Source organism: Pristis pectinata, chromosome 7, assembly GCF_009764475.1.
Source record: "Pristis pectinata isolate sPriPec2 chromosome 7, sPriPec2.1.pri, whole genome shotgun sequence".
Lineage (NCBI taxonomy): Eukaryota > Metazoa > Chordata > Chondrichthyes > Rhinopristiformes > Pristidae > Pristis > Pristis pectinata.
In genome coordinates, this window is record NC_067411.1 from 28,657,575 (window position 1) to 28,684,855 (window position 27,281).

The 27,281-nt window shown below is 40.4% G+C and overlaps 1 protein-coding gene across 1 annotated transcript in view; it reads left to right on the forward strand.

Moving 5' to 3' along the window:
* LOC127572305 (ephrin type-A receptor 5-like) overlaps positions 1-27,281 on the forward strand; it is a 250,984-nt gene that overhangs the window by 200,260 nt on the left and 23,443 nt on the right. The window contains 6 exon segments of the mRNA XM_052019383.1: positions 1,202-1,304; positions 6,151-6,218; positions 16,194-16,319; positions 16,417-16,602; positions 20,427-20,488; positions 23,735-23,944. Coding sequence (XP_051875343.1) covers positions 1,202-1,304; positions 6,151-6,218; positions 16,194-16,319; positions 16,417-16,602; positions 20,427-20,488; positions 23,735-23,944 — 755 coding nt within the window.

Sequence of the window (27,281 nt, forward strand, 5' to 3'; positions counted from 1 at the left end):
TAGATTTTGAGGTCAAGAGTCCATCTTATTGTACTAGGGAACCGTTCAAAATTCTTATAAGCTGTACTTGAGCCTGGTGGTACGTGCTTTCAGGCTTTTGTATCTTCTGCTCAGTGGGAGGGGAGAGAAGAGAGGATGTCCAGGATGGGGGGGGCGGGTCTTTGATTATGTTAGCCGCTTTACTGAGACAGTGAGAGGTTTAGGCAGAATCCACAGAGGGGAGGCTGGTTTCTGTGATGTGTTGAGTTGTGTACACGACTCTCTGTAGTTTCCTGTGGTCCCGAGAAGAGCAGTTGCCATACCAAGCCGTGATGCATCTGGATAGGATGCTTTCTATGGCGCATCTATAAAAATTGGTGGGGGTCAAAAGGGAAATGCCAAATTTCTTTAACTTCCTGAGTGATAAGGGTGCCCTGAGGAAAATGATTCAGGTTGTTAGGGAAATCGTGTCCTGGGTGTTAGGGAAATCGTGTCCTGGGTGTTAGGGAAATCGTGTCCTGGGTGTTGGGGATATCAAGCCCTGGGTGATGTTAAAGATGTTGCTAGTTTTGGATATCTTTCTGGAAATAAAATTGTACTTTAAATGATATTACAAAGCTTATAGACTGCTTAGCAGTGGCAGAGCTATGTGGCAGAGTGGTGAAGCTAGTGAAGCCACTGCCTCACAGTGCCAGAGACCTGGGTTCATTCCTATGTGGAGTTTGCACGTTCTCCCTGTGACTGTTTGAGTTTCCTCTGGGTGCTCTGGTGTCCTCCCACTTCCAAAAGATATGCAAGTTGGTAGGTTAATTGGACGCTGTAAATTATCCCTACTGTGTCAGTGAGTGGAGGAATCTGGGGGGAGTTAATGGGAATGTGGAGAGAATAAAAAATGGGATTAATATGAGATTATTGCAAATGGGTAGTTGATGATTGATATGGACTCGGTGGGCCAAAGGGCTTGTTTCCCTGCTGTATCTCTCTAGAACTCAATGATTCTTATAGGGTGCCAATATATGCTATTACAATCAAATTGCTTTTCAATACATGTGAGGTCTATATGTCTTGTTCCCAAGCAAGAGTGTTCTTGTGAGGAGTATGGAGTAAGAATTTTTCTGGTAGTCAAACTGTAAAATATTCTCTTCCTCACTAATCTCTGAATACGTCCCTTACTGCAGACTCATGCCCTTGTAACATTTGCTGTGTTCTGCGATGTTTCCAGCCTTGCCTGCCGGTGACCAGAGTCAGGTGCCAATCATTGGGGTGTCCGTGGCCGTGGGTATGATCCTGGTGGCAGTGGTGTCTGGACTGCTGCTTAGTGGAAGGTATGGCTGTTTTGATTATTCCATTCATGCCTGATGAAAGTGAACAGTTATACTTTAAATATCTTTGTTGCTGAAGTTTATTTCATGGCAAAAGACTTTGCCAATACCCAATTTCAGAGAAAAGTAATTGCCCCTAAATTTATTTGCTTTTTTTCAAAGAGATTCTACTCATAAAAGGAATATATAAATTTTTATGCAGATGGATTCTGTGTGGGCACCCATTTATGGCAGGTAGAACTTCTCGAATAACCAGAAGTCTTTGATGTGTTTGTGAATGCTCATAATGCTGTTGATTCAGGATCTCAAATTAAAATGAATGGTAGTAATATTTGGGTTCCCCGAATGCATTGATACCTGTTACTGATGTAGCAAGCCTAACTCAGGACTGTTTAAATGATGTATCTAAAAACTAGAGTTTACCTCTTTGTTCCACCAAATGGGTGATGCATGGAGACTCGCACTTTAACAACTAAACTGAACAAACTATAACACAAATAAAAGATTGAACATTCCTCCATTTCCAGAGAGAAAGAAAGGGGTAAGAAACAAGCTGAGCCAATCTGACAGATGGACAACTGAAACAGACTGAGAAATCACATTACCTGAAGTTCTGGAATACAACAGAGTCCAGAAGGCTGCACCATGCCATGCCTCCATGCTTAGTTATTGAAAGTGCTGTGGTGCTGTTCCTCAAGCTTGCATTGGACCTTTTTGTAACAGTGCAGGAGGTCATAGACAGATAGAGTGGGTGTAGGGTGGGAAATACTCTTTTGCTAGTTCAATTCTGCTCCTGGGAAGTTTGTGATCTGAAAGCACACAGGATATGGTTTCTGATTTTTGCAAAGTTCTTGTCAAATGCAGAGTCCATAGCACCCACACTGCCACCCACATGCTCTCATGATTCTGAGACACCAAAGTGTGCAAGTCAATAACTATAACATACGGCTATGGAAGTGTTACCCCGTGGAAAATGGTATAAAACTTCAGAAAAATAAATTGAGGAATGTTCAATAAAGTAAGATGTATGCATTAATTAAATTACAAGCTGATATTTGATAAAGGAACTTGCAATTATTTATAAAATTCATAGAAGAAGAAAAATGTGAATAGTGATATTACTCAGGTACGTCCATGGAAGTTGTGTGTGTGTGTGTGCACGCGCGTGTGCCTGTGGTTGTGACTTCCCACTCTATTCAAGCTGAACCCAGTGATCCCACTACCACAGGGAACCTGTTCAAGCACAACCAGCTTCAAATTTCAAAACCCATCCATCAAGATCTAAATTAATTTCCTTTTATCTCTGTTTGAGGCAAGTTGGCTTGAAAAGTAGTTGATTTTCTTGCAGTATCGTCTGAGATTAGTGCAAGAAAAACGGACAGGCAAACCCTCTAGATGACACAGGCAGTACACTGTAAAGGAATGGGTGACTTTGGGACTTGCAGCGTTAAGCTGGGGCATTCTTGTCAGACTTATTCCCATTGTATGCACCCTCTTCAGGTTCAGATAGTCTGATAGAGTGCAGATATGGTGGACCTGCACTCACTGATTGTACAAAGCCACTGCCCTTCTTGTGGTACTTGCAGCAGCTCTCCCCCCTTCTCCTGTTTGCTATTACTGATGGTTTCTCAAATCAGCCTCACATACATAATGTCTGCCAGCACCTCTTCCATTGTGCACCTCCCCTGTAACAGGTGCAAACTGCACGCAAGGACAGCAAGTTAACTCGTGGTGTTTGGACCCTGCTTGTATGTTCAGCTAAGGATTACTAAGGAATAACCAACTGCTTACTGCAATAATTAGTTGGTGTGCTGTGTGCATTCCATCCAATGGAAGGGAGTTAGCTGCATATTATAATCCAAGGCCCATTTGAACCCCTTACATTTTTCTAAGTCACAACCTATAAAGTTGCATGGTTGACTGGTGAGGCAGAATACCTCGTATACTTATTGATCTATTCTGGCTGGGAGTAAATAATCATTTGATAACATGTTTCTGCAGATGTCATTTTTGGTAATGGTAATGTCCAATACCAGAGGACATGCATTTAAGAGGTAAATTCAAAGGAGATGTGCGGGGCAAGTTTTTTACACAGAGAGTGATGAATGCCTGGAATGTGCTGCCAACATGTTGGTGGAGGCAGATACAATAGTGGCGTTTAAGGGGCTCTTAGACTGACCGCGATCTGCATCTCCCCATTGCCAGTCACTTAAAATCCCCCTCCCATACTAGCACTGATATGTCAGTCCTCAGCCTCCTCCACTGCCAGGAGAATTCCAAGTGCAAACTGGAGGAACAGCTCCTCATTTTCCGTCTTGGAACCTTGCAGCCTAACGGCAAGGACATTGAATCATCCCACTTTAAGTAATCCCCAACCCCCTTCCCCACAACACCCCCCCCCACCCACCATGCTTCTTCTCTTTGTCTCTTTCCTCGCCTATCTCTTTTTTCTACCTTTTTTCCCTCTCTCTCCTTACCTTTGACCCATCCCCCAGTAGACCTGATCTCCCCTCCTCCCCCACACCTGCCTATCACTATCTCCTACTTGCATCTTCCTATCATCACCTTGTGCCCACCCTGCCTCCCCCCTTTTGTCCTATCACTGCTCTATTTTTCCCTCCTATATATTGGGTTTCCCCTTTTCCTATCTTCTGTCCTGAAGAAGGGTCCTGACCCAAAACGTTGACCGCCTGCTTTTCTTCACGGATGCTGCCTGGCCTGCTGAGTTCCTCCAGGATCATCGTATTTTTCATCTTAGATAGACACATGAATATGCAGAGAATGGAGAGGTATGGACCATGTGAAGGCAAAGGGATTAGTTTAGTTAGACATTTAATTACTAGTTTAATTTGTTCAGCACAATGTCATGGGCCAAAGAGCCTGTTCCTGTGCTATGTCATGACAACAAGCTCTCCAAACTGCAATGCTCAGCTGCTGAAAACTAAGGCATACCATTTCACCCCCACCATGTGAATGGTAGAAGAATGCTTGTTCATTAATTGATTACCAAAATGTAGCATATTTTTAATCAGCCTCTCACATTTTAAATACTCATAATTCTCAATGGCAATTTAGTCATGGTATTACTTCACCCTCAGTAAAGAGAGTCCATTTTCAGTTTATCTTTCTTTATGCATCTCAAATCTCTTTCAGCTTGGTTTATTAGGGACTGATCAGTTGATGGACATAAAATTGTCTGAGTGAAAATTTTAAGACATAATGAAACATCCATTTATCATTTCGGAGAGACTCGTAGAAAGGTTTCATTTTTGGGAGTGGTTGTTGTAATCCAATAAGGTGGAGGAATAAAAGCAATAAAAAGGTGCACCAGGTGTTGGTTCCAGGAAAATGCAATGAAACAGATGGACCATCGATTCCCAAAACATAGCTTACATATAAAAATGTGAGCTTAGTTGTTGTCCTTCAGTGGATACTGAACTGGAATGTTAAGATGGTTGTATAAGAGATGGATTGATTTGCGGGTCATTTTGCACTTACAGGTTTCAAGTCTTTCCCGTGGTGGTACCCAGAAACATTGATGATATCTGAAAGCTACCCACTGAGATGGCTTTCTTTTTGCAGGAACAGGATGCTGATGGTCTACAGAATAAATCTGACTAATTCATCAGACAAATGAACATCTTGTCTTTCACTGTTTAGACATCAAAAACCATCTTTTATGAGCCTATTATCCCAGCAACATTGTTTCCAGCATGATTCTTACATTTTAATATTTTGTTTTGTGAGTGGGGCAGGGAGAGGAGAAGCTAATCACATATCCTTTTCCCTAAGAGTAACCGACAAGAATCACTGACCTTTGGCTACAATGTGACTGATGGTTCCACAATCCACTCTCTCTCTCTCTTCCTCCAATAATTAATAATAGATTTAATAGAACAGATATTAATGATCCTCACTGAACTAATTTAGCCTTTTTAATCTGTTGCTGCCTTCAAATGTAATGCAGAATACAGCAAGCAATATGTAATTATGACTCATTGCTATAAATGAAGCGAAATAATTCAGAAGAGTCATTTATCCTGTTGGAGTAGGAATGAAAGGTTCAGGTGGTAATTCATCATGCACCTGGTCCAATAAAACTTTGTTTCCAATGGGTGTACTTTTGTCATTATCCCCTACTCCACCTACCTGCCAGTTTCATTTAAACCTGTGGATGTAACTCGTGCATGAGGATCCAGGGATGCAACCTAGTGTGATAGAAACAAATCTGTGATATTGACCAGATTAGCCATGTGGTTTGTATGGCCTGCATCCTTGTAACTTTCTAAGAAGTAATGCAATATTGACACTTATATTTGAGCATCTTGTATATTGAGGGCTTTTATAAAAAGCTGTTTCTCATATTTTTTTAGTAATGTAGTAATTATATTTTCATGTATGGATAAAAATCAATATATAATAAAACATCCTTATTTTTTGAAACCTCGGAGAAAAAGAACTGAAAGGATTGATAGAGGGAACCTCAGCACTTGACCTTCAAATGAAGTGCTCTCTCCGTGCTCTGTGAACGAAGCCTAAACAGAGACCAGTGGCATTCCATGTCTGCTGTGGTTTTATGTTCCGCATTATTGTAAGGATCTTGTTGTGTGTGCTTAGTGACATTAATGTTACTGGTGGGGATATTTTTCAAACACAGCTATAATCTCTTACACAGCTGCAACGTTTTACATAGAAGGACCTCCTGAGACTCCTCTCTTTGCTACTGAAAACCAGAATGATAAAATGAGGAGGGCTTTGGTGACAAATGCTACCCACAACTAGTTTGTGTCTGACCTAAGAGCTGAATTGAGGAATGTATGATTAATGAATGTTATTTGCTTTAAACCAGGCGATGTGGGTACAGTAAAGCCAAGCAGGATCCAGAAGAGGAGAAGATGCACTTCCACAATGGTCACAGTGAGTCAAATATCAGCTAGCTACAGTATGGATTTCAGGGATGGGGGAGCAAAAACATCTGGAGAAGTTCATTTAAAGTTCATCACCAAGCATTTGGCTTCAAATGAAAGAACACAGCAATGTTCTCTTCTTTCAGAGAATCCGCTGACTTTCAAAAGGTTTTTTTTTACAGCTTGCAGATGGAGTGTCATAGAATAATTCTTGTATTGCAAAATAATCCTGTCCTGGTATTGTGCAGAAATCCTTATAATGAGCAAATCAGAAGGTGCAATGCTGATAAAGAGTATTTTATTCACACTGCACTTGTGTTACTGAAGTCTGTTTCTCCAGCTCTGAGGATGTGGCATTATTCCAATTCAGGGACATCCCAGTCAAATATAAAGCAAAGTTTTTAATCTGTAAATTCTGAATATTCCAGCATAAATCTTGCTGCTACTATAGCAAGACCATGCAGATTAGCTTGAAAACAAACTCAAATAAGACAAGGCCAATGTTGCATCAAGATTTATGTTGTGAGCTTCAGGATATGGTCACTGGAGGTCACGTAGCCTTTGTCACTGAACACCAGAAGATGTATGCCTCATCTGCAGATAGAGCACTTGATCGAGAAATGGACATTGTCTTCACAAGTAATGCTCTTTGTAATCTACAACTGTAATTGCTTTCTGGAGGACAGAGAGAAAGGATTCTCCACCACCTAACACTTATCCATTGGGCATTTAAGGCCCTTAAATATAGTGAGTGTTTATCAATTCTGGAAATCTCCCTTAGCCTCAGAAGATTTGGATATTCAGCACCATATGTCCCAGATCCCAAGTGAACAGATGCTCATACATTGACCTATGTTTGTAGTGATAGCAGAAAACTGTGGGAGAATCTTTAATATCATTGACATCTGGCTGGTATTTAGATAAATAAAACATTAAAATAAAAACAGTAGATGCTCAAAACACTTAGCAGGTCAGGCAGTAACTGTAGAAGAAGAAACAGAATTAACATGGCAGTTCTGCAGAATTGGGACAGAGAGTAAACAAGTTAGTTTTCAATAGGAGGGAAGGTGGTAGAAGACTGGGTAAAACAAAGGGAATATCTCTGATAAGGCTAGACCAAATGGGTTAACATGGAAGCTGAAAACACATTATGCTTCTATATCTGTGTTATGTGTTGTTATTAGCTGAGCTGTGGGATATGCCCAGCAGGTCAGACTGTACTGATGGAGAGAGAAAGACTGACCCACAGCTGGCAGAAATGGCCAGTTCTGATCCAGACAGAAAGGATGAGACAGTCACCTGAAGTTGCAGAATTCAATATTGAATCTGGAAAGCTGCAACCAGACCTGATGATGAGGTACCATTCCCTGAACCTGCATTGGGCCTCATTGTAACAGCGCAGGAGGTCACAGACAGAGAGGTGAGAGTATGAGTGGGGTGATGAATTAAAGTAGCAGGTAACTGGAAGCTCAGGGTCACTCCCATGCACTGAATGCAGCAGCTCTGCAAAGTGATTACCCAACCGTGTTTGGTTTCTCTGACACTGAGAGGCCACATAAAATATAAAAGCACTGCTTGTAGTGTAACCAAATTGCTCACTAATGTTGAACAGCAGGTCCATGGTGAAGGCACAAAGTTATTTCACTGTTCACTGTAAATTGTTTTTTATTGGCTCTGTTTAGCTTCTCACTTTTTCGTTTTAATCGTATTTATAGACTTACACAGAAAATACGACACTGAGGCAGACCATGACCTCATGTTTCTGATCTATATCCAGATCCATTTATTTCTACTTTCTTCAACCAACAGTCTAACTGATTCTGACACATTGATGTGATGCTGCTTTGTTCATTGTCTGTGCGTTCCCCAGGCTTGCACTGTCCTGTGGCAATTAAGTGTCTTCTCTCTCTCCTGATTTATTATTGCAGCTGCTTTCCTATCAACCTTTGATTAAGTTTATTTCTATCTACAGTCTATTGTCTTTGTCAAATCTCTCTTAACAAAAAGTTGTAAAATAAAATGGATTACTCTGTAACTGTAATGTGTCCTAACTTTTTGTACAAATTAGGGAAAAAAATTGATAAAGGATACCGGCCTTGATTCAGCTGCATACTTTGAAGTTATTGGGCAAAGGTCAGAATGTGGAGTCGAGCTTACAATGAGATAGGCCACGATCTTGTTCATGGGGGAGCAGGTTGGAGGGGCCGAGTGGCCTACTCCTGCTCTGGGTTTGCATCTTCATATGTTTGTGTGTAATCCCCACTCCAGAAAATGGAGCACGGAAACCAGGCCAGTAATTCAGTGCAGTAATGAGAGAGTGCTGTGTGGTACAGAGGATGAGTTATGAATGAGATGCCAAACTGTGGACCTGTTTGCTCTCTTGGGTAGATGAAAACTATCCCACGCATTCTCCTGGGCTCTCCTCAATGTTTATTCCTCAGCCTACACTTTCAGACTAGGACTTCTGCTCATTCATTTCATTGCTGCTTGTGAGACCTTACTGTGTACAAATCACACGTGTGTGTCCCAATTTCATTGCAAAGGGTTTAGCTAGAAGATAGAAGCTAAGGGCGCCAGGTAAGTGAAGGTTCCTTTTCACCTATTAGTAAAATTTTCTTCTCAATTTTCATCTTTAATATCCAAAATTCATTGATTCCTTCAAATTAAAAAAAAATCAATGTTCTCTGGTAGTAAATGTATTCTAGTGAAGGGACAAGGAAATTCTAAGCATGCTCATGCAAGCTGGAGTTTTGCTTTCTCCTTGGTCCAAGCCTCTATTTTAAATGAGAGATGCAGTGCTTGCTTCACAGTCCACCTTTTGAAGGACTTTAAAGTACAACTTCCTTGAAGTATTGTTGGACTCATGACCACCAGTCTCCTCATAGGAAGCCATCACAAACACAGATCTGACATTAAATGAATATTCTGTTTTTTAGTACAGTTGTTAAGGAATAAATGTAGGCTGGGGCACTTGTAATAACCCCCTTGCTCACCATCTGGATTTTTCTCTGGAGAGGGCAGACAGGACCTCAATTTACTGTTTCACATGAAGATGGCACCTTGTACCATGCAGCACTCCCTCAGAGCTCCACTGCAGTATCAGCCTCGATTTCTGCACTCAGCATGGTATGATGCATAGCATTTGGACAGATAAAGCAGGGTAATTTTTTTAAGAATTCACATATTACTCTCTGTATAATATTCCTCATTTCAAAATTCCTCAGGCTTCACACACACATTGGCTAGGACACGCTTTAAGTTGCCCACCAGGCAACATCTTTGTTGCTTGATTTGCATTTGTTTGGATGTCCTTCCAATGTGTGTTCTCCTTCTTTCATCATTCATACTTCCTATGTTTAATGCTTTTACTCTTTAGCCTAGGCTTTTAATCATTAAATAGTTGTTCTGAAATCTGGCTTGCCCAATTGAAAATGAAGTATATGATTTCTTAATTGACTGTAAGTTAACCACTTTTCAATAAATGTTGGTCCAATTTATAATAAAAGTTATCTTTGCATATTTATATATCTTTTCCTGGATGCTTTGTACATTCAAATCTGTGTTTTCTGTGTTTCACGCTGACATAACCCTAACCCCAGCACGCACACTCACACACACACACACACACACACACACACACACACACACACACACACACACACACACACATGTGCACACACACACGTGCACACACACAGACTCACTCTCACACATGTACTCACTCATTCACTCATGCACACGCACACAAAGGAACTCACATATACACATTCATGCTCACATACATGGACAGGCAGGTACTCACACACATATAAATGCACACACATGTACACACACACATACACAGGCACACACACACACACACATATATACACACAATGTGTTTTGCCAACTCTTTATTCTCAGTGAAGTGGTACAATTTAGATCATGTGAATCTCAGTGCTGTCCCTTGACAAGCTGTGTTCCACTGGCAGGAGTGAGATTGTGCCTCAGTGAAGTGTTGGGATGGGACAACTCAGCATTAGTTCCAGACTCCATGAAGTGTCAGATCAAACATGGGCAAGTTAACCCACTGCTGGGTACCAACTATTGTTCCTCTTGATTGATGAACCAGTATTCCAACAGTGTTAATAGCACTATTGGGGTGTCTAAAACTAGAGGGCATAGGTTTAATGTGAAAGGGAGGAGGTTTAAAGGTATCTGAGGGGTAAATCTTTCACACAAAAAGGTATCTGGAATGAGCTGCCAGAGGACGTGGTGGAGGCAGGAACAGTAACAACATTTAGGAGATATCTGGACAGGTACTCAAACGAGCAGGGCATAGAACAATATGGAATTAATGCATGCAAATGAGATTAGTATAGCTAGGCATGTTTGTCGGCATAGACACAGTGGGTTGAAAGGCCTGTTTGTGTGCTGCACATACAGACTATACTGTGGGTGTGAACTTCAGTGTGCTCAGTGGCATCGCTAACACATAAGCAGATCGAGTTCTGGCTTCTGGTAGCTGGGGAGTAAACATGAGGGATGTATCTACTTGACTTCATTGGTGGAGGCGCATCTGACCACGACAAGTATCAGGGGGAGAGACACTTCTTGGGTAGATGGGGTCCCATCCTTGTAGTGAGGACACTCTCTATAATGTGTGGCACTAACACCGTTAAATGGCATAGGCACAGAACAGATCAAAACCAGGCATTTAAGAGACATTGAGGCACATCAGTAACAATGGAAATGTATTCCACCGCAATCTGTAACCACATGCTCCAGCATATTTCTTACTATACAGTTAAGGTTAATAAGGGGATTTCCAACCCTGGTTCAGTGAGGAATATAGAAGATCACACCAGAAGTAACACTAAGAATGAGGTGTCAGATGAGTGAGGCTGCAACACGGGACGATGTGCATGCACGGCTGTGGAAGCACAATGCAAAGGTGATCCTGTAGGCACAGTGACAGGGCTGAGGATTAAAGTTCCTCAACCGTGTCATATCCCCTAGTGCCCAAGTAAATAGTGGCAATGTACAACAAACAGAACACTGGAAGAACTAAGCAGGCCGAGCAGCATCTGTGGAGACAGAAAGTGTAAGCTGACATTCCAGATCCAGACCTTGCATCAGGACTGAGAGGGAACAGGAAGGATTGCCATTGTGTAGCAGTACATAGAAGGTGGTGGATGATAGGTGGAAGCAGATGGGGAGGGGATGATGGGCAGATGGAACCAGGTGGGGGGAGGTGGTGGGAGGGATGAACAAAGAGAGAAGAAAACTTGGGTGACTGTGTGGAAGGAGAGCACCGGGGTGATAGGGGTGTGTGGGTTACCTAAAATGTTACAATGAGCAACCTACAGCAAAGGAATAAATAATACCTCATTCTGCATGGTGTTGGTTCTGCAGGTTGAACCAGTCTCCTTGTTCTCCTCAATAAGCACCATGTCCATCAATAACCTTTACTGAGGCATATTGTACCAGTGCAAATTTTCATCGTTTTGATCCATTGATATGTTGTACCAGCTTCATGGAAATTGAGCTCCAGAAGGTCTTCCAACTTGCTCTAACTGTACACTCGCTCTTGTTGAGCTCACACACGGTCAATGAATGGACAGCAACCACTGAAGATGTAGAAGATCTCTGCCATCCTGTTCCAATAATATGTCCTTGCTCCCATTCCACAAAGGGCACAAATCCTGCATCCTGCCGCTGTTGTAAGTGTGGGATACTGACATGGAAATGCCAGTTCCTTGGGCGTGTTCCCAGCATATTGTACAGCCCTGTACATAGCGGAAACATGGGAAAACTGAGCACAGGATACAACAGGCCAATGGCTATTGCACAGCAAAGTCTACTGCAAGACAGAAGCATTTAACCGGGGCACAAATATCCCTAAACAGGTAGAAATTTAACAGCACATGGACATGCTTAGGGTTATCTAGAACTGTCAGCAGGGATTTGTGCATGGCAAAGTTAATTGATTTTGTTTTGACCAAATTACATCTGGTGTATTTTCAGGAACTCAGTTGAAATTGCATGTATAGGATTCTCACAAGGCACTTGAGGCAATCTCATAAAGATATTTGTGACAATTAAGACACACTTCTTTTGAAATTTAATTTCATCCATGTTCAGTGCACTAAATATGTACAGCGAATGGCACCAACCTCCACTCACAGAAATATATGGTTGGAAAAACATCCACTCAAACTAACACCATGGTGCTTTGCACCCACAGTCACTGCTGTGACCCTCGCTATTGCCGTTGGGTACTGTGTGTAGAACTCACAACTACCATGTCATTTAAATGCTGAATGTTGGGAGGGTGAGTCACTAACTGTCCCTCGGGCACAGCTGAGGAATAGGCTGGCATGGGGGTGAGGGGAACTGCAATGATCTCCTGTGTATCTCCAGTTGCATCTGGGTATTGCAGCCAGATGCAACCCTCATAATATTGCAACAGATTACATTACTTAAATGCAACTCTCATGGTGTTACATCTGGGTCCTTGGAGCCACAGGCTACAGTCACTGCCAGGACCCAGATGCAATACCATGAGTGTTTGTGAAGTGGCCCACTCCTTCTGCCATTTGTGTGTGCTCATGATGTACACCCTTCAGGTTCTCAATACCACACAGCATGCTCTTTCTTCACTTTGAGCAGTCAAGGGCCAGGGCTTCCCAGGAGTCGGTGGGGGGGGGGGGGGGGGATGTTACCTTTCTCCAAGAAGCCTTTGAATCACTTCCTCTGTCCACCTGGAATATTGTCCCATGATGGAGCTTGGAATATACTGTCTGTTTCAGGAGTTTGGTGTTGGACATTTGGATGACAGGGCCTGCCCAATGCAGCCCTCAGTACGAGGGTGTTGGGCTGGGAGAAGAGACTGACATTGGTTCATGTCACTGTAGTGAACATTGTGTGAGTGCAGCATTGACTGAGTACAAGAATGCATCTCTTTGCTATTCCTGTAGTTTGCCAAATTCCTTTCCCTTTCTCCAGACAATGCAGCACCCATTCCAATGTGGCTCTGCTCCCTGCCGTACCTTCCCTAGTCCTTGTTACTGGGCCTCAGGGGTATTAGACTTTCCCTGTTGGCTCAGACCCTGCGATACTGAGGGCAAAGTTTAATTCTCTCTATCCCCATCCATGATTCCTGTCCTTTAGAGCCAGAAAATAAATATGTCTGGAATCAAGTCACAGATAGGTTAATCCTAAGGAGTTTCTATTTCAAAGTATATCATAGGGTTAAAAGAATCGGTTCCTCTTAAACTCATACTATTTATAGAATTTTATGGTCTCATTCTCATTCCACATTATATCAGTTGACTCAGGAGCCATTAGGACACTTTATTTCAACAATTCTTCACAAATTCTTCCTCAAACAAATTACTTCTGTGGTTAGGAATTGTTTTGTCTGACTCTTCTTGTTCTTAACGTTTTAATTTTTTAATTATTTGAGCTGGTATTTGGAAGTCAAAGTCAAAGTATATTTTCCAGAAGTGCTTTATAATCCCACTTCAGGCACAACTTAAAGTACAACATGGAAACAGGCCCTTCAGCCCACTGAGCCTTCACCAGTTGTCAACCACTCAACAACTTCAAACAAAACTTTATTTTAAAATCTCCACTTTAACCTCCCCAACAATAATGTTGGACAAAATAGACGTAAATTTCACCACGGAAAATTAAGAAAAAAATTGTTAATAAATAAAAACATAATGGGCATATAAATTCAATACTAAATGCACCGTGAGCCCTCCACTTCTGAAAGACAGATCCTGGAAATCAATGCACCTGAATTTCAGAAGCAGAATTCAATACTCATATAACATTGCACATTTAGTGCAGTTGATTGTTTTCTACCCTGCTGTGTTGTTTTACACATTACATTGAATATTATCTGGACAGGTTGTATTTGGTCAAACTTCTAACCCTTCTCTCCATCTCAAAGACTTCGGGATCCTCCTCTGTACCTGAGATGATGATGAAACCCTCATCCATGTTTCTGCCTTCTCTGGACTTGACGGTTCCAATGAGTCTGTAACCTCCTCCTAACCAATAATGTTCTAAGGACAATGCATACTCTTGTTTCTAGTCTCTTGTGTATTGCACTGCCAGTCATGTACCTACCACACTCTGGAAGCCCATCAGACCCCCGAAGCAGATACAATCCAAGCTCTGCTGTGGGAGGAGATTTCCAGGTTGCCAGAGAAAAAGCAAGGAAATGCTGAAAGCTTCCTTGAAGAGGATAAACATTCCCACTGACTCCTGGGAAAATGTGGCCCACAACCACTCAAAGTGGAGAAGGAGCATTCAGGATGGCATTGAGATCCTCAAGGCCCTTTATCAGGAGCACTCAGTGTAAGCAGTGGGAGGAGCACTGCACTTCAGCAACTACCCAGATCTCAGGCACCTCTTACCCATCTGAGGAAGAGTCTACAGTTCACACATTGGCCATCTGAGAATCCATAACCCAGGTGGAAGAAATCACCCTTCATCCTGAGGGGTTGCCAAAGAAGGTGAAGATGACACTCTGAAATTGCTTCTTTAAACCCTTTTACCTTTCCTACAGAACATTTTCTCAAACTGTCTCTGTGAGGCTGTGTATATATCTATCTATCTATCTATACATATATCTATCTATCTATCTATCTATCTATCTATCTATCTATCTATCTATCTATCTATCTATCTATCTATCTATCTATCTATCTATCTATCTATCTATATATATATATATATAATACACACACACACGCACACACACACACACACACACACACACACACACACACACACACATATATTATTCACATACTATCAGATTATTTCTCTGTGAAATACCTCAGGACATTTTTCCAAATCCAAGGAATTATGTGAATGCAAGTTGTTGTTTTATACCGAGAAGTAATATTCAAGTAATGACAAAGCAGTGTTTTAAAAACACTGAAATCTAATGGAAAGGAGTTCCACACTTTTATTGTCATTTGAATAATAAGCATCAGTGTGACAATGGGCTTTAATTTCAGCAGAGTGTTGGTGTGGGGAGGAAAATTTGTATGTCCTGAGTCTCAGAGGATCAAAGTTCAGAGAAACTGAAATAAAACAGTACAAAGGATTCCAGCATTAAAGGCTAATGATAAGAGTTAGATGAAAAATGAATAACGTAAAAATGCTATAGCAATAGAAAATACTGGAAGTATTCAACAGGTCAGGCAGCATGTGTGGAGAGAGAAACACAGAAAGTGTTCCAAAGTGCTGACTTTTCATCAGAGCAGTTGTTTGGACAATTACCTGAAATGTTAATGATGTTTCTCTCTCCACACATGCTGCCTGACCTGCTGGGTATTTTCAGCATTTTGTTTTTATTTCAAACTACTAATATGTGCAGTATTTTGTTTCTTAATAGTATATATTTTACAATTGTACGTGGGTTTCAGTGACCTTGCTCCAGGGAAACTGTGACCTAAGCTGATGACAATATGAAATATCCATACTGCCAAGATGGAGAAGAGCTTGTAACATCTTCCTCAGCTCAGTGTCTGAAATCTTTGCTGGGTGTAATCACTGTGTATCACTCAGCCTGCTCAGCTCTAAGAATGGCTTGAGGAAAACCCTTGCGACCAACTTGATAAACTTTAGAGGTTAAAATGTTTGGTTTGCACCAAAGGAACCTGGAGCCCATGGCCGATACCACATCTGCAGCATTTCAGGATCACCACTGCAACTCCTTAATCATTCCAGATGTTCACAGTTCTGGGGGCGGGGATGAGGTGAAGCTCTATAAAGGCAAATGAAGCTTAAATTGTAGAAAATTATTCCCCAAAATGTGAAGACAAATCTCTCAAAATGAGATCTGCTATTCCACAAATACCAGGAATAGAAGAAGCTGTAATTATATGCTGTAGAAATTGAAAATACATGATGTAAGTATCAACATTATGAGTAATGATGTTATATTGTACTAACATCTGCATTATATATTTTTATCTAACAGTTAAATTGCCAGGTATAAGAACATATATTGATCCTCATACCTATGAAGATCCAAGCCAAGCTGTTCACGAATTTGCCAAGGAAATCGATGCCTCATGTATAACCATCGAAAGGGTCATTGGTGCAGGTGAGTTGATGACAAAGATCCTGTTCCTTGGTTACATCCCATGCTGTTGTGGTAAATAGAGTTAATTAACATTGCAATATCTTATTACTCATTCAAGGTGAATTTGGTGAGGTATGTAGTGGTCGTCTGAAGTTACCTGGGAAAAGAGAGTTTCCAGTTGCCATCAAAACTCTAAAAGTTGGTTACACGGAGAAACAGCGCAGGGATTTCCTCGGTGAAGCGAGTATTATGGGACAGTTTGACCATCCAAACATCATCCACCTTGAGGGGGTGGTCACTAAAAGTACGTAACCTTCTATATCTTTCCTATCAAACAAATAAGTTGCATGCAGTGCCAGGAAGTTGTAGAATTGAAGCTGTTATTATTTCTAGAAATGTAAATCATTAATCATTATTTTCAAAGCCTAATTTCATTCAAGACTTTTCTATATTACCATAATAGAACCAGGCAGTCTGTAAATAAATGAATATTAAAAAAGTTGGTTCTAACTAACAATCTTTCTGTATATTTAACATGATACCTCTGACAAAGCTGTCAGGTGTGTGAATGGTGACTGCTTTTCAATAAAATGCTAATTAGCATATCGAACATTGGATTTGTGTTCACGTTGTTTAACTTACATAAATCAAGAAATATGGGCGTTATGCAAATTAGTGCACATGCTTCATGCAATTTTTTTTTAAAATCCAAGAAGATTCTGATTGGATCTCTGTTAGTTGTGGATGGTGTTATGATACACTAGTGTTGTAGCTGTCAGTCTAATCTGATGTATAAGTTTTATGAGGAACAAACTTCATACCCTGAGTGTTTAGTCGAGTGGTCTTCATATCTTCATCTCAGTTGCATGCTTTCAAATTGGATCTGCAGTTTAGGAATTATTGTCCTTAGACTGCTCACCAGCAAACTGTCCTGCCAAGCTTTACTGAACACACATCCTTCATTTATCTTGGGGAGGTATATTATGCACAGAAGTGTTCTGTGAGGTAGTTGTTATGTGCATTAATGGGCTAAATTCAACTGACAAGCTGCTTGGTAATTCCAAAGAGAACTGAGGCCTATGTCTGTCTCTTCCAACAACCCAAGTTTAACTTGCATGTTCACGCATGTGGGAGTCGGAGATGAGCTTCAGGTTGGGTACTGATGCATCTTACCTTTTGCTCCACGACTGAGTCCAACAGAGGAACATTGACATATTGGGCAGAGGTTCTGGCTGCACTTTATATCCAGGCTCTCAGCTTTATGCACAGATTTGCTGGAGGAACCAGCACAACCCCATTCAATGAAAAATGGTACTGACCTGGACTAATAAGGTTAATGGGTTCTTTATTATTTTTATTTTATCTTTGTGTTTTTATTTCTTGTACAATAAGATCTTTTGATTTTTTTAAGTATTTGAACTGCTTTTGAGTGTTGCTGATTATCAGAGACTTTTATTAACCTTTGACAACTCTGAGCTGTCAAAAGACCATCAGAGTATTCTGGGGAGCAGAGCATCAAGTCCTGCCTTCTGAGCATCAATCATCACTTGTGGCCTGCTCCACATCATGAGTGGAGATTCCAGCGGGGTGGGTGAGCTCAACTGGTCATCCTTATCTGGATAAGGTTAGGGTAAGGGTTAGGATTAGAGAGGGCAGACAGATCTATGAACATTAAGTGCAGGAGGCAGGGGAGATAAAGTATGATCCAGCCCAATTAAACAAAGTTGGTGTTAACCATGTAACACATTTCCATGTCTTTTGGAATTCTTCAGTGTTATCCAGTTCTTTATTTTATTCAATGTAACTGACCATTGTTTGTAAAGTATTCGAAGAGAAAAAATAAACCCCAAGCGCATTTTTTCTTTTAAAGGCCATGGTGACAGGGGATTGAAAAATTTGAAGGATTTTGAATATTAAAGTGTTTAGAAATAATGTGCAAATTATTGCAATTGTAAAAATAAAACCTGTCTGATTCAGTGTTAATAGCTTTGGCAAATGCAGTTTGTTAACTGACGAAGGCACCTCAGTAACAGGTTCATTTCTCTTTCTGTAACTGAACTTTGATTTACTCTCTCAGAACATTACCATTGTGCACGGCGCAGAAGCAATATGTTGCTGTCACGGTCTTCAAAACTAACAATGGTTGCAGGGGACCTGTCATAATTTTCTAATCAAATGCTGCTAGTTCTAATGTTTTACTAGTTTTTGCTTTTTCTACCCACTCTTGCATTTCTGTAAAATGATGTCACAGTGAAGTTGTTCCTTATATAATTTTATCAATAGCTAAAATTTTGATCTTTGAGGTTCACGCCATGTCAGTAGAATATATGTCATCAATAAGTGGCTGTGATAAATGTTGCTCTTCCATAATTTATCAGAAATGGGCATTAAGATTAGGAGTTATCGCTTCTTTCATTTGATTCTCCATAATCTGTGGTTTAGTAAACACAGACGTACAGGTGACATGGACTTGCGAGTTTCAAGTGTAAATAGGTGAACAATGTTATTGAACAAATTAGTTACCTGAAGTCTATGTATCATCATCATCATACACATAACCCAGTATTTTAAAAATATTAAGATAGAATATTCAATCTTAATGAAGATATATTATTTTGTTGTATAACTTGCATATACACTTTCTATTTACTATCCCATTCTGTTCATTTTGAAAACTATTCAAACATATAGAGATATAAGGAAGTATTAGGATAGAAATATAATTCCAGCCAATTCATAACCTGTCAATCTACAGTCATATTGACTTATACCTTACTTCTTGTGGCAATCTTCCATTCTCTTTCAAATTTCTTCAGCTTTTGACAGCACTGAACTTCTGCAGTGTTAAGGAGGTAAATGTTCTGTGGAACTGTGGTATTTTTTTAATGGAAATTTCTGGCCAACATATATACATACATATATATATAACCTGAAATGTATTCACTTTTCCATCAAAATTTATACACTGCTCTCGAGTCATTTATAATAAAAACTACTGATACAAACTTTTCACACTGCAGTTATGGTCTATCAAATGTAACAGAAGTGTTGTGTCCCAGTTTTGCATTTCCTGCTTGTATGGCCTGTACATCTCTCTTTCTGAGCACTTATCTTTCTCACCTCCCAAATCCTCATACATTTTTAATTTAATTATCGATTGCATATAAGCATAATTTCGAATTAAGCACAGAATGTATGATTTTAAAATGCCAAATGTGAGCTCCTCTGGTAATTCCCAGGTTTATAATCTGGCTTCAGGTGAAGACTAGAGCTGGTCTCATTTGAAATACCACTTGGGGATTGAATTGTATGTACTTATATTTGCCTAATTAATCTGGAAAAATAATTGGCTTGGCCAAATTAATTTTTCATTTAAAGGTAATACAAGTTGTGTGGTACTTATAGTGAAATACAGGGGTAGATTTTCTGAATTAGTAATCAAAGCACTAAAGTGGCTCATCAGAAATATGGAATAAAGTAGCTGTGTCAAGATACAGGACAATTGCACGTCTCACTTCAGAAAGTGCTATCATTTTGATTACTTGCATTGTGGGCAATATCAACAAGGCATCAGATTTGCCCCATCATTTCAGGGTTTGAGGACTTTCAGGGGGTACCAGCTGGCATGGGATTTGAGTCACTTGCAGGCAAGATTGGGTAGATGGAACAGATACTCTGCTTGAAGGAGCACTTTATTGCACTGTTTAGGTTTTTTAACAAACAACCGAATCACAAGGTCATTTTCAGAATTAGTGTTTGCAATTACTCAACTTGTCAAAACCCCTGTGTTGCTAATCCATTACACTAGGCTGTTGCATGTTCAGTGAGTCAACAATTACCTCTGTAATGAGGAGGCACTCTGAAAGCCAATCACCATGTAAACAAATAACTTGAAGAAACAGAAAAGGACACCCCCTCCCCCATGTGTTTATTTATCCTCTGGTTAACCCCAGCAAATCAAGTAAATGTGAACAGAAAGCTTGTAGACACAAACAGTTACGGTCACAAACATTTCCTAATTTAATGCAAGTTATTAACAAATTTATGGGATTAGCTGAACAAACTCAACATGCTTAATATTTCTGCAGCAACTTGAATAAATAACTTCCTTTTTATATATATTTTAAGGTAAACCAGTTATGATAGTGACAGAATATATGGAGAATGGCTCTCTTGATACTTTTTTAAAGGTAAGTTTTTCATGTTTGAGAAATTAATTTATGAATCAGTTAGCAATTTGTTGGTTTAAATATGTCCTATTCCATTATTAATGGATTAAGATATGCAGTAATATCAAAACATATTTATGGTTTTCAGGCTTAAATATCAGTCCACTGCAGATTAATTATGTGGGTTAGTTCTTCTACCATGGAGCCATGTTTAAAATGATGGCAGGCCATTCACAGTGATCAGCACACCAATTTGCTGCTTTTCTGTTTTTCTGGTCCTTATTATTACTAACTGTAAAGTTAACATGTGTATATCAGTGGTGTTGACCTTAGTGCCCTATTGTTTATACTGAACCCTGTTCCATGAGTCTCTGCATTGTACCTACTGTTTTGTAAAAGCACATCCCAGCTTTAAGGTGAATTTTTAGATTGCATCAGCAAAGTACAAGATTAAAAGATAAGCTATTAAAATAAAATTGTATCATTTGGTACAAGGCATAATATACAGGTTTCCATTTCAGGTGAAGTAATTCGTGATGTTGAAGGAAATGGGACCAATAATGAAAATATTGTAATTCCTGCAAATCACAATTCAAAGCATGTCTGCTGGCTGATTCCCAGTGTGCACAGTACAGGAAAGCCTTAGCAGTACATATTGGAAAATGGCAAGCATTCCATGAATTTCAATATGTTTAAATCAATGTAATAACAAAGGAAACTGTTTTGCTCCAGCACCAATCCTTGCACTGATCTGCAACTGCCTGAGCTGCTCTGGTTATGTTTGAGTATGTGATCACGTAAGTGAAGCCGCACTGATCTGGACAATGGAAAAGATGGAGATGGATGATGTGGTCAACTCTGTCAAAGATTGAGAAGGTCAAAGAGTGCTGGTGCACCATAGCAAGTCAGAGAAGATAGCCAGTATGAAACTAAGAGGGATGTAGAGTAACTCTACATCATTCTTCCTGAAATGAGTCAGGTCCTTGAGAGAAGGGAAAGCAGCCTATTCCCCTTTGCCCAGTCTACCTCATGTAACAATGTGTTTGAACTTTAAAGCAGTTTGAATTGCAGGAATAAGAGTTCTGGGCTTCAGAGGAGGGTGGGAGAGTTGTTTGTAAGATGGAAGTGTATTCCATGGAGATAAAAAAGAGTGCCAACTTGAATCAGAATCAGAATCAGGTTTATTATCACTGACATATGTCATGAAATTTGTTGTTTTGTGGCAGCAGTGCAGTGCAAGACATAAAGGCATAGAAATTACTATGTCACAAAAATAAATAAGTAATGTAAACTAGGAATAATGAGGTAGTATTCATGGGTTCATGAAGTGTTCAGGAATCTGATGGCAGAGGGGAAGAACCTGCTCCTGAAGCATTGAGTGTGGGTCTTCAGACTCCTGTACCTCCTCCCCGATGGTAGTAATGTGAAGAGGACATCGCAAATCTCCTCAAACTCCCAATGAAGTAGAGCCTTCTTTGTGATTGCATCAATGTGTTGAGCCCAAGATAGATCCTCTGAGAGGATGACGCCCAGGAACTTGAAGCAGCTCACCCTTTCCACCACTGACCCCTCAAAGAGGACTGGTGTGTGTCTCCTGACTTCCCCTTCCTGAAGTCCACAATCAATTCCTTGGTCTTGCTGATGTTGAGTGTGAGGCTGTTGTTGCAGCACCACTCAACCAGCCGATCTATCTCACTCCTGTACACCTCCTCATAGCCATCTGAGATTCTTCCAACAACAGTGGTGTCATTGGCGAATTTATAGATGGTGTTTGAGCTGTGTTAGTCTTCCTATCAAAACGTTGAAGAGGTTGAAGATGAGAGTGGCTGGTTAAGTTGAGGAGGACAGCTAAGGAATACGATGGACGGGCAGAGTGGGAGGGTTGGAAGAGGATAGAACACCCTGATTGGCTGTAGATTTGAATGGCGACTGGTCCAGCAATGGAGAGATTAGGTATGTTGAAGAATAAATGTTGAGGTAGATTTTCATCTCAGTTCACATGCTCAAAATCCGCCTGTCACTTAGTTTGGCCTGAACTCAGATTGAAGATCTGTTCGTTGGGAGAAATTGGTTGACAGTGATTAGAACAGACCATTGTCAACGTAAACTTTACTTTTTTCTAGAGGAAGCCATCCCCAGGCAATACCGGAAATATGGCACTTAGGATGCAACTTCAACGTTCAGAAATTTTCTTTCAGGCTTTCATCATATTGTGTTCTTTCCTCCTCTAAATGATGGGGACTGTGCATGCCTACAACAGAAATTACAAAGTCTGCAGAAATATCTTTTTATATGTTTGTTTTGGGGGGATATTGTGAGCTTCCTTGACTGTTTTTCCAGATTTGTGTGTGTGTGTATGCATGTGACTCTGAGTGTGTGTATGTGTGTGTGTGTGTGTGTGTGTGTGTGTGTGTGTGTGTGTGTGTGTGCGTGTGTGTGTGCATGTGGATAGTTAAGCAGTTAAATTCTCTTGTGGTGGGATTTTTTTCACACAACAGCCTATACTGTCTCTGCAGTGAGTGGGGGCATCTGGTCTGTTGGAAAAGTCCCCAGCTGGATTACTGCCCATGATAGAGAGAACCCCACTGACCATGGGACCTTTGTATCTCAAAGAGCTATAGAACCAAATTCCGGAAGAGAAGTCTTACACACAGCTGTTACCATATAACATGTTGAGCATGACTGACTGTATGAACTCCCTGGCCTTTGACAAGTTGAAATGCTACTGTTGGACCTGGTCCTCACCCCATTTCATCTCTATCAGTGCATCTCATCTCATCAGGAGATGTCAGCCTATAAAATGTTCTTTAGTGTTTTGCTGGCTTTGAACTTAATACCAGAAATACATGCAGTTCTCTTTATTTCAATGGAAAGAATTTCTTTTCTTTGAAAAAAAAAGGCTTTTTGATGTGTGTTTAACCATCCTGGTCAGACAAAAAAAAACACAATACTGATTTGTAAAATAAACAGAGCTATTTCATGCTGCTCTTTGAAATATTACCTAACTTTGCTTATGCTCATAGTTTTTCCCATGAAACGCTTCCTGAAGTCTATACTGTTCCATGAGTGAAACAATGTGTGCCAATCAGTCCTTGATCTTCTCAAGCCTGTGTAGCTCTGTTCTCACTGAATTGGTACTGTTAGCAGATGAAAGCTTAACACGATAAATTAACCAGCATATGTTTAGTTTAGAATTGGCTCATTCATTTATAAAATTATGTTTTGTTGGTAAAGACACCGTATAACCAATTCTTTACCTTCCTTCAGAAGAACGATGGCCAGTTTACAGTAATCCAGCTGGTGGGAATGTTGAGAGGAATTGCCTCAGGAATGAGGTATCTTTCAGACATGGGTTATGTCCACCGAGATCTGGCTGCTCGAAACATCTTGGTCAACAGTAACCTGGTCAGTAAGGTTTCTGATTTCGGTCTTTCCCGAGTGCTGGAGGATGACCCAGAAGCTGCTTACACAACAAAGGTGCGTGGGACGATTGTTCTCTGTCTTCGTAGTTTGAATAATATGTGGCATGACTAAACTGCAATGACATAAAGCGGAGATATATTAGACCTTGCCTGTGGCTGATATTATGTGAGGATTTGAGCAAATTAATTTTTAATTTTATTTACAGTGTGGTAACAGGCCCTTCCGGCCCAACAAGTCCGTGCCGCCCATTCTAAACCTCAAATTAACCTACCTGTATGTCTTTAGAATGTGGGAGGAAACCGGAGCACCCTGCGGAAACCCACGCAGACACGGGAGAACGTACAAACTCCTTACAGACAGCGACGGGAATTGAACCCCGATTGCTGGCGCTGTAATAGCGTCGCGCTAACCGCTATGCTACCGTGTATACATATACATATTTATATATATACATATACATATTTAATATCCACTTACACTGCTTCACCTGTGGGTGTGTGTCCATGGGGTGGAGGGAGAAAGATTACCAGGCAATTGTTCTTTGGTTGCACTCATTGTAACGCATAACCAGAAAAAGTTAGATTCTGTTCCTTAGTTACCCGTAATGAGAAATTGGAGGTTTAACATGGAGTAAAGCAAAGAAAACAGGAACTTAGATTTTACAGATGGTGCACAAGCAGTTTGTGAGCCAACTGAATTTAGCAAGGACAGAAGTGCTAAGTTTGCAGGGATTATTTTGAAACAGCACATATAGCAACAAGGACTTGCAGTTAGATAACACAGCCAGCTGGTACCACACAGGAGTGTAGTCAAACATATGCCGGAACCAAGGAATGAAATGGACTTGATGTAAGGTGGAACTTGGAAGTTTGATTTGATTTTGCAGTCCATGCCCTCCCTACATATTACAGTTTCTCCGCTATCTCTGCAGCAGTGGCTCACAGGTGTTCTAGTCTAATTTGAGGAAAGGATTTAGCAGTGATGCCTGTGCACCATGTTGTGCATTGTCTTGCATGGGGCAAGTGTCTTTGCATTCATCCATTCTATACACAGAACACGTAATGCTGACTAAATAGACACTGCTGGCTTTCATCCTAATGAGTCTGAACCCCAGCCTGATGTCAGGAAGGAATGCTGACAATATAATTACCGTAGCTAACGTATCTTTCCACAAGGCATCACTAGTAAGTGTAATGATGTTTATTTTCTTTCTTTGAAAACTTGGATGGTTGTTCAATTGTAATGGTGAACATACCTATTGAGTATTGTGTAACATTTATAAGTAATTTACTTTTTAAAATAAGGTTTGGCAATAATATTCTTCAGAGAATTGTAAAACTATGTAGCACGGAAAAAAAAGGATTTAGACACCTAGGTCAATCTCCGCTTTTCTGACAACAGATTACAACAATGGCACTGGAGAACGAAAAGCAGACGTAAGTTCAAATGTTGGAAATCTGACATTGTTTTTATGCTGGAAACACTCAGCAGCTCAGGCAGCATCTGTGCAGAGGGAAACAGAATTAACATTGTCTTATTATCAACATGAAAAGTTAAGTCTGTTTCTTGGTCCATACCTACTGCCTGACCTGCTGAGTATTTTCAGCATTTTCTATTTTTATTGACAATGCAGCGGACAGGGTAAATAACACCTGCCTTTACATTCCTCTCTTCAGCAATGGGTGTCTGGTATAACCAGAAGTCTGACGTCAGCAGAAAGGCTGCATGGACTATTTAGCTTGTTTCTCTCTGGACAGGAGATATGGATCTGTAAGAAACTGGGTGGACAAAATAACTAACTTCTCTCTTCTGAAAGGTCAAGAAGAATTTGGGCAACATTCCACAACTGTACAGTCACAGTGAACAGTGCAAATTCACAAAAACTTCTTCCCCAAACTGAAACTGCATCAGACACTGAGGCAATTATTTGTAACTATTTGTCACCACTTTATTGCAAAAAGAAATGTATTAATTAGAGTTCCAGAATTAAAATGCATTGTCATGTATGCACATATTTTCTTAACTTAAAAACTGCTTTTTGCCTGTCTAATTAGCAAGGAAAAAAGGTGGCTGGGGTTTTCAGGTTTCTTTAGGAAAAGGATCAGGAAAAGGGAAGGAATCCTGTTCCACCAGATTCCGCTTCCATTAACTTACTCCAGAAATTCCAGCGTTTCTCAAAAGCAGAATCTACGTTTTCAATTGCCACAGGCATAGCATTTAGTCGTGGAAAAGCAAGTCAATTTATTCCCAGTGTCCTGCCTCTATTTCTTATGCATGTCTCCCAAGGATACCTGAGCGGTTGGAGAGACAAGAGACTGCAGTTGCTGAAATCTGGAGCAGCAAACAATCTTCTGGAGGATCTCAGGGGGTCGAGCAGCATCTGTGGAATGAAAGGAATTGTTAATATTTCGGGTTGAAACCCTGCATCAGGACCGAGAATGGAGAGGGTTAATGGGGACTCTGAAAGAAAACAAAAGACTTATGTTTAGATAATGCCTCCATGTCCCTCACAGGATGCCCCAAACTCTTCTGTAATCCATGAAATGTTTTTGAAGTGTTGGCACCCTAATATCGTGGAAGACATTGAACCAATTCTCACACAGCACTGTGATAATGAACTAATAACCTGTTTCATTATGTTGATTGAGAGAGAAATATCAGTCAGAGATAACTCCCCCAGTCTTCTTCAAGATAGTCCCAAGCAATGTATTGTATCTGGCTGAAAGGGCAGAATAATTTTGGTTTAACACCCGATATGACAGATGTGTCTTCACAAGTGCAGCCATTCATCAGTAGTGCACAGAATGGGCAGCATAGAATTTTGTGCTCATGTCTGGATCAGTGATGGTTCTGACATTTGCCACTGTTTGGATATCAGCTTTGATAAATATCTGTAAGTGGAAAGTTCGTTGTTCTTATATTGAACATTCTTTAGCAGAGCAACCATGGGTCAACAAAAGGCTTGACTACAGATTTTTGGTGTGCTGCTGATTAAAGCTAGTAGCTGATCTCTCATCATCTGGGTTGATACTTGGGTGCAGGGAATACTGCACGGAGACTTTCAGATACGACATTAAACCAAGGCTCTGTCCGCCTTCTCAGATGGTCAGTTCCATGTCATGTCTTGCTGATCAGAGAGTTTAGACAAGATTGCATCCAATTTAACTACTTGCTGTACGCAGCAATAGCTGCTCCATTGTTTATGTTAAAGAATTAAACTTACAATTTCCTTGAATGTGAAGTACACAAAGATATGATAGGACACTAAATAAATGTAAATTATTTTTCTTCCTATCTCATGGAAGTAAGCATGAGAAGCAGTTTGTCAAAATCAGAGTATTTTTCAGACAATGCTATTTTTGGATGCTTTTAGAAATGCTACGCAAATATT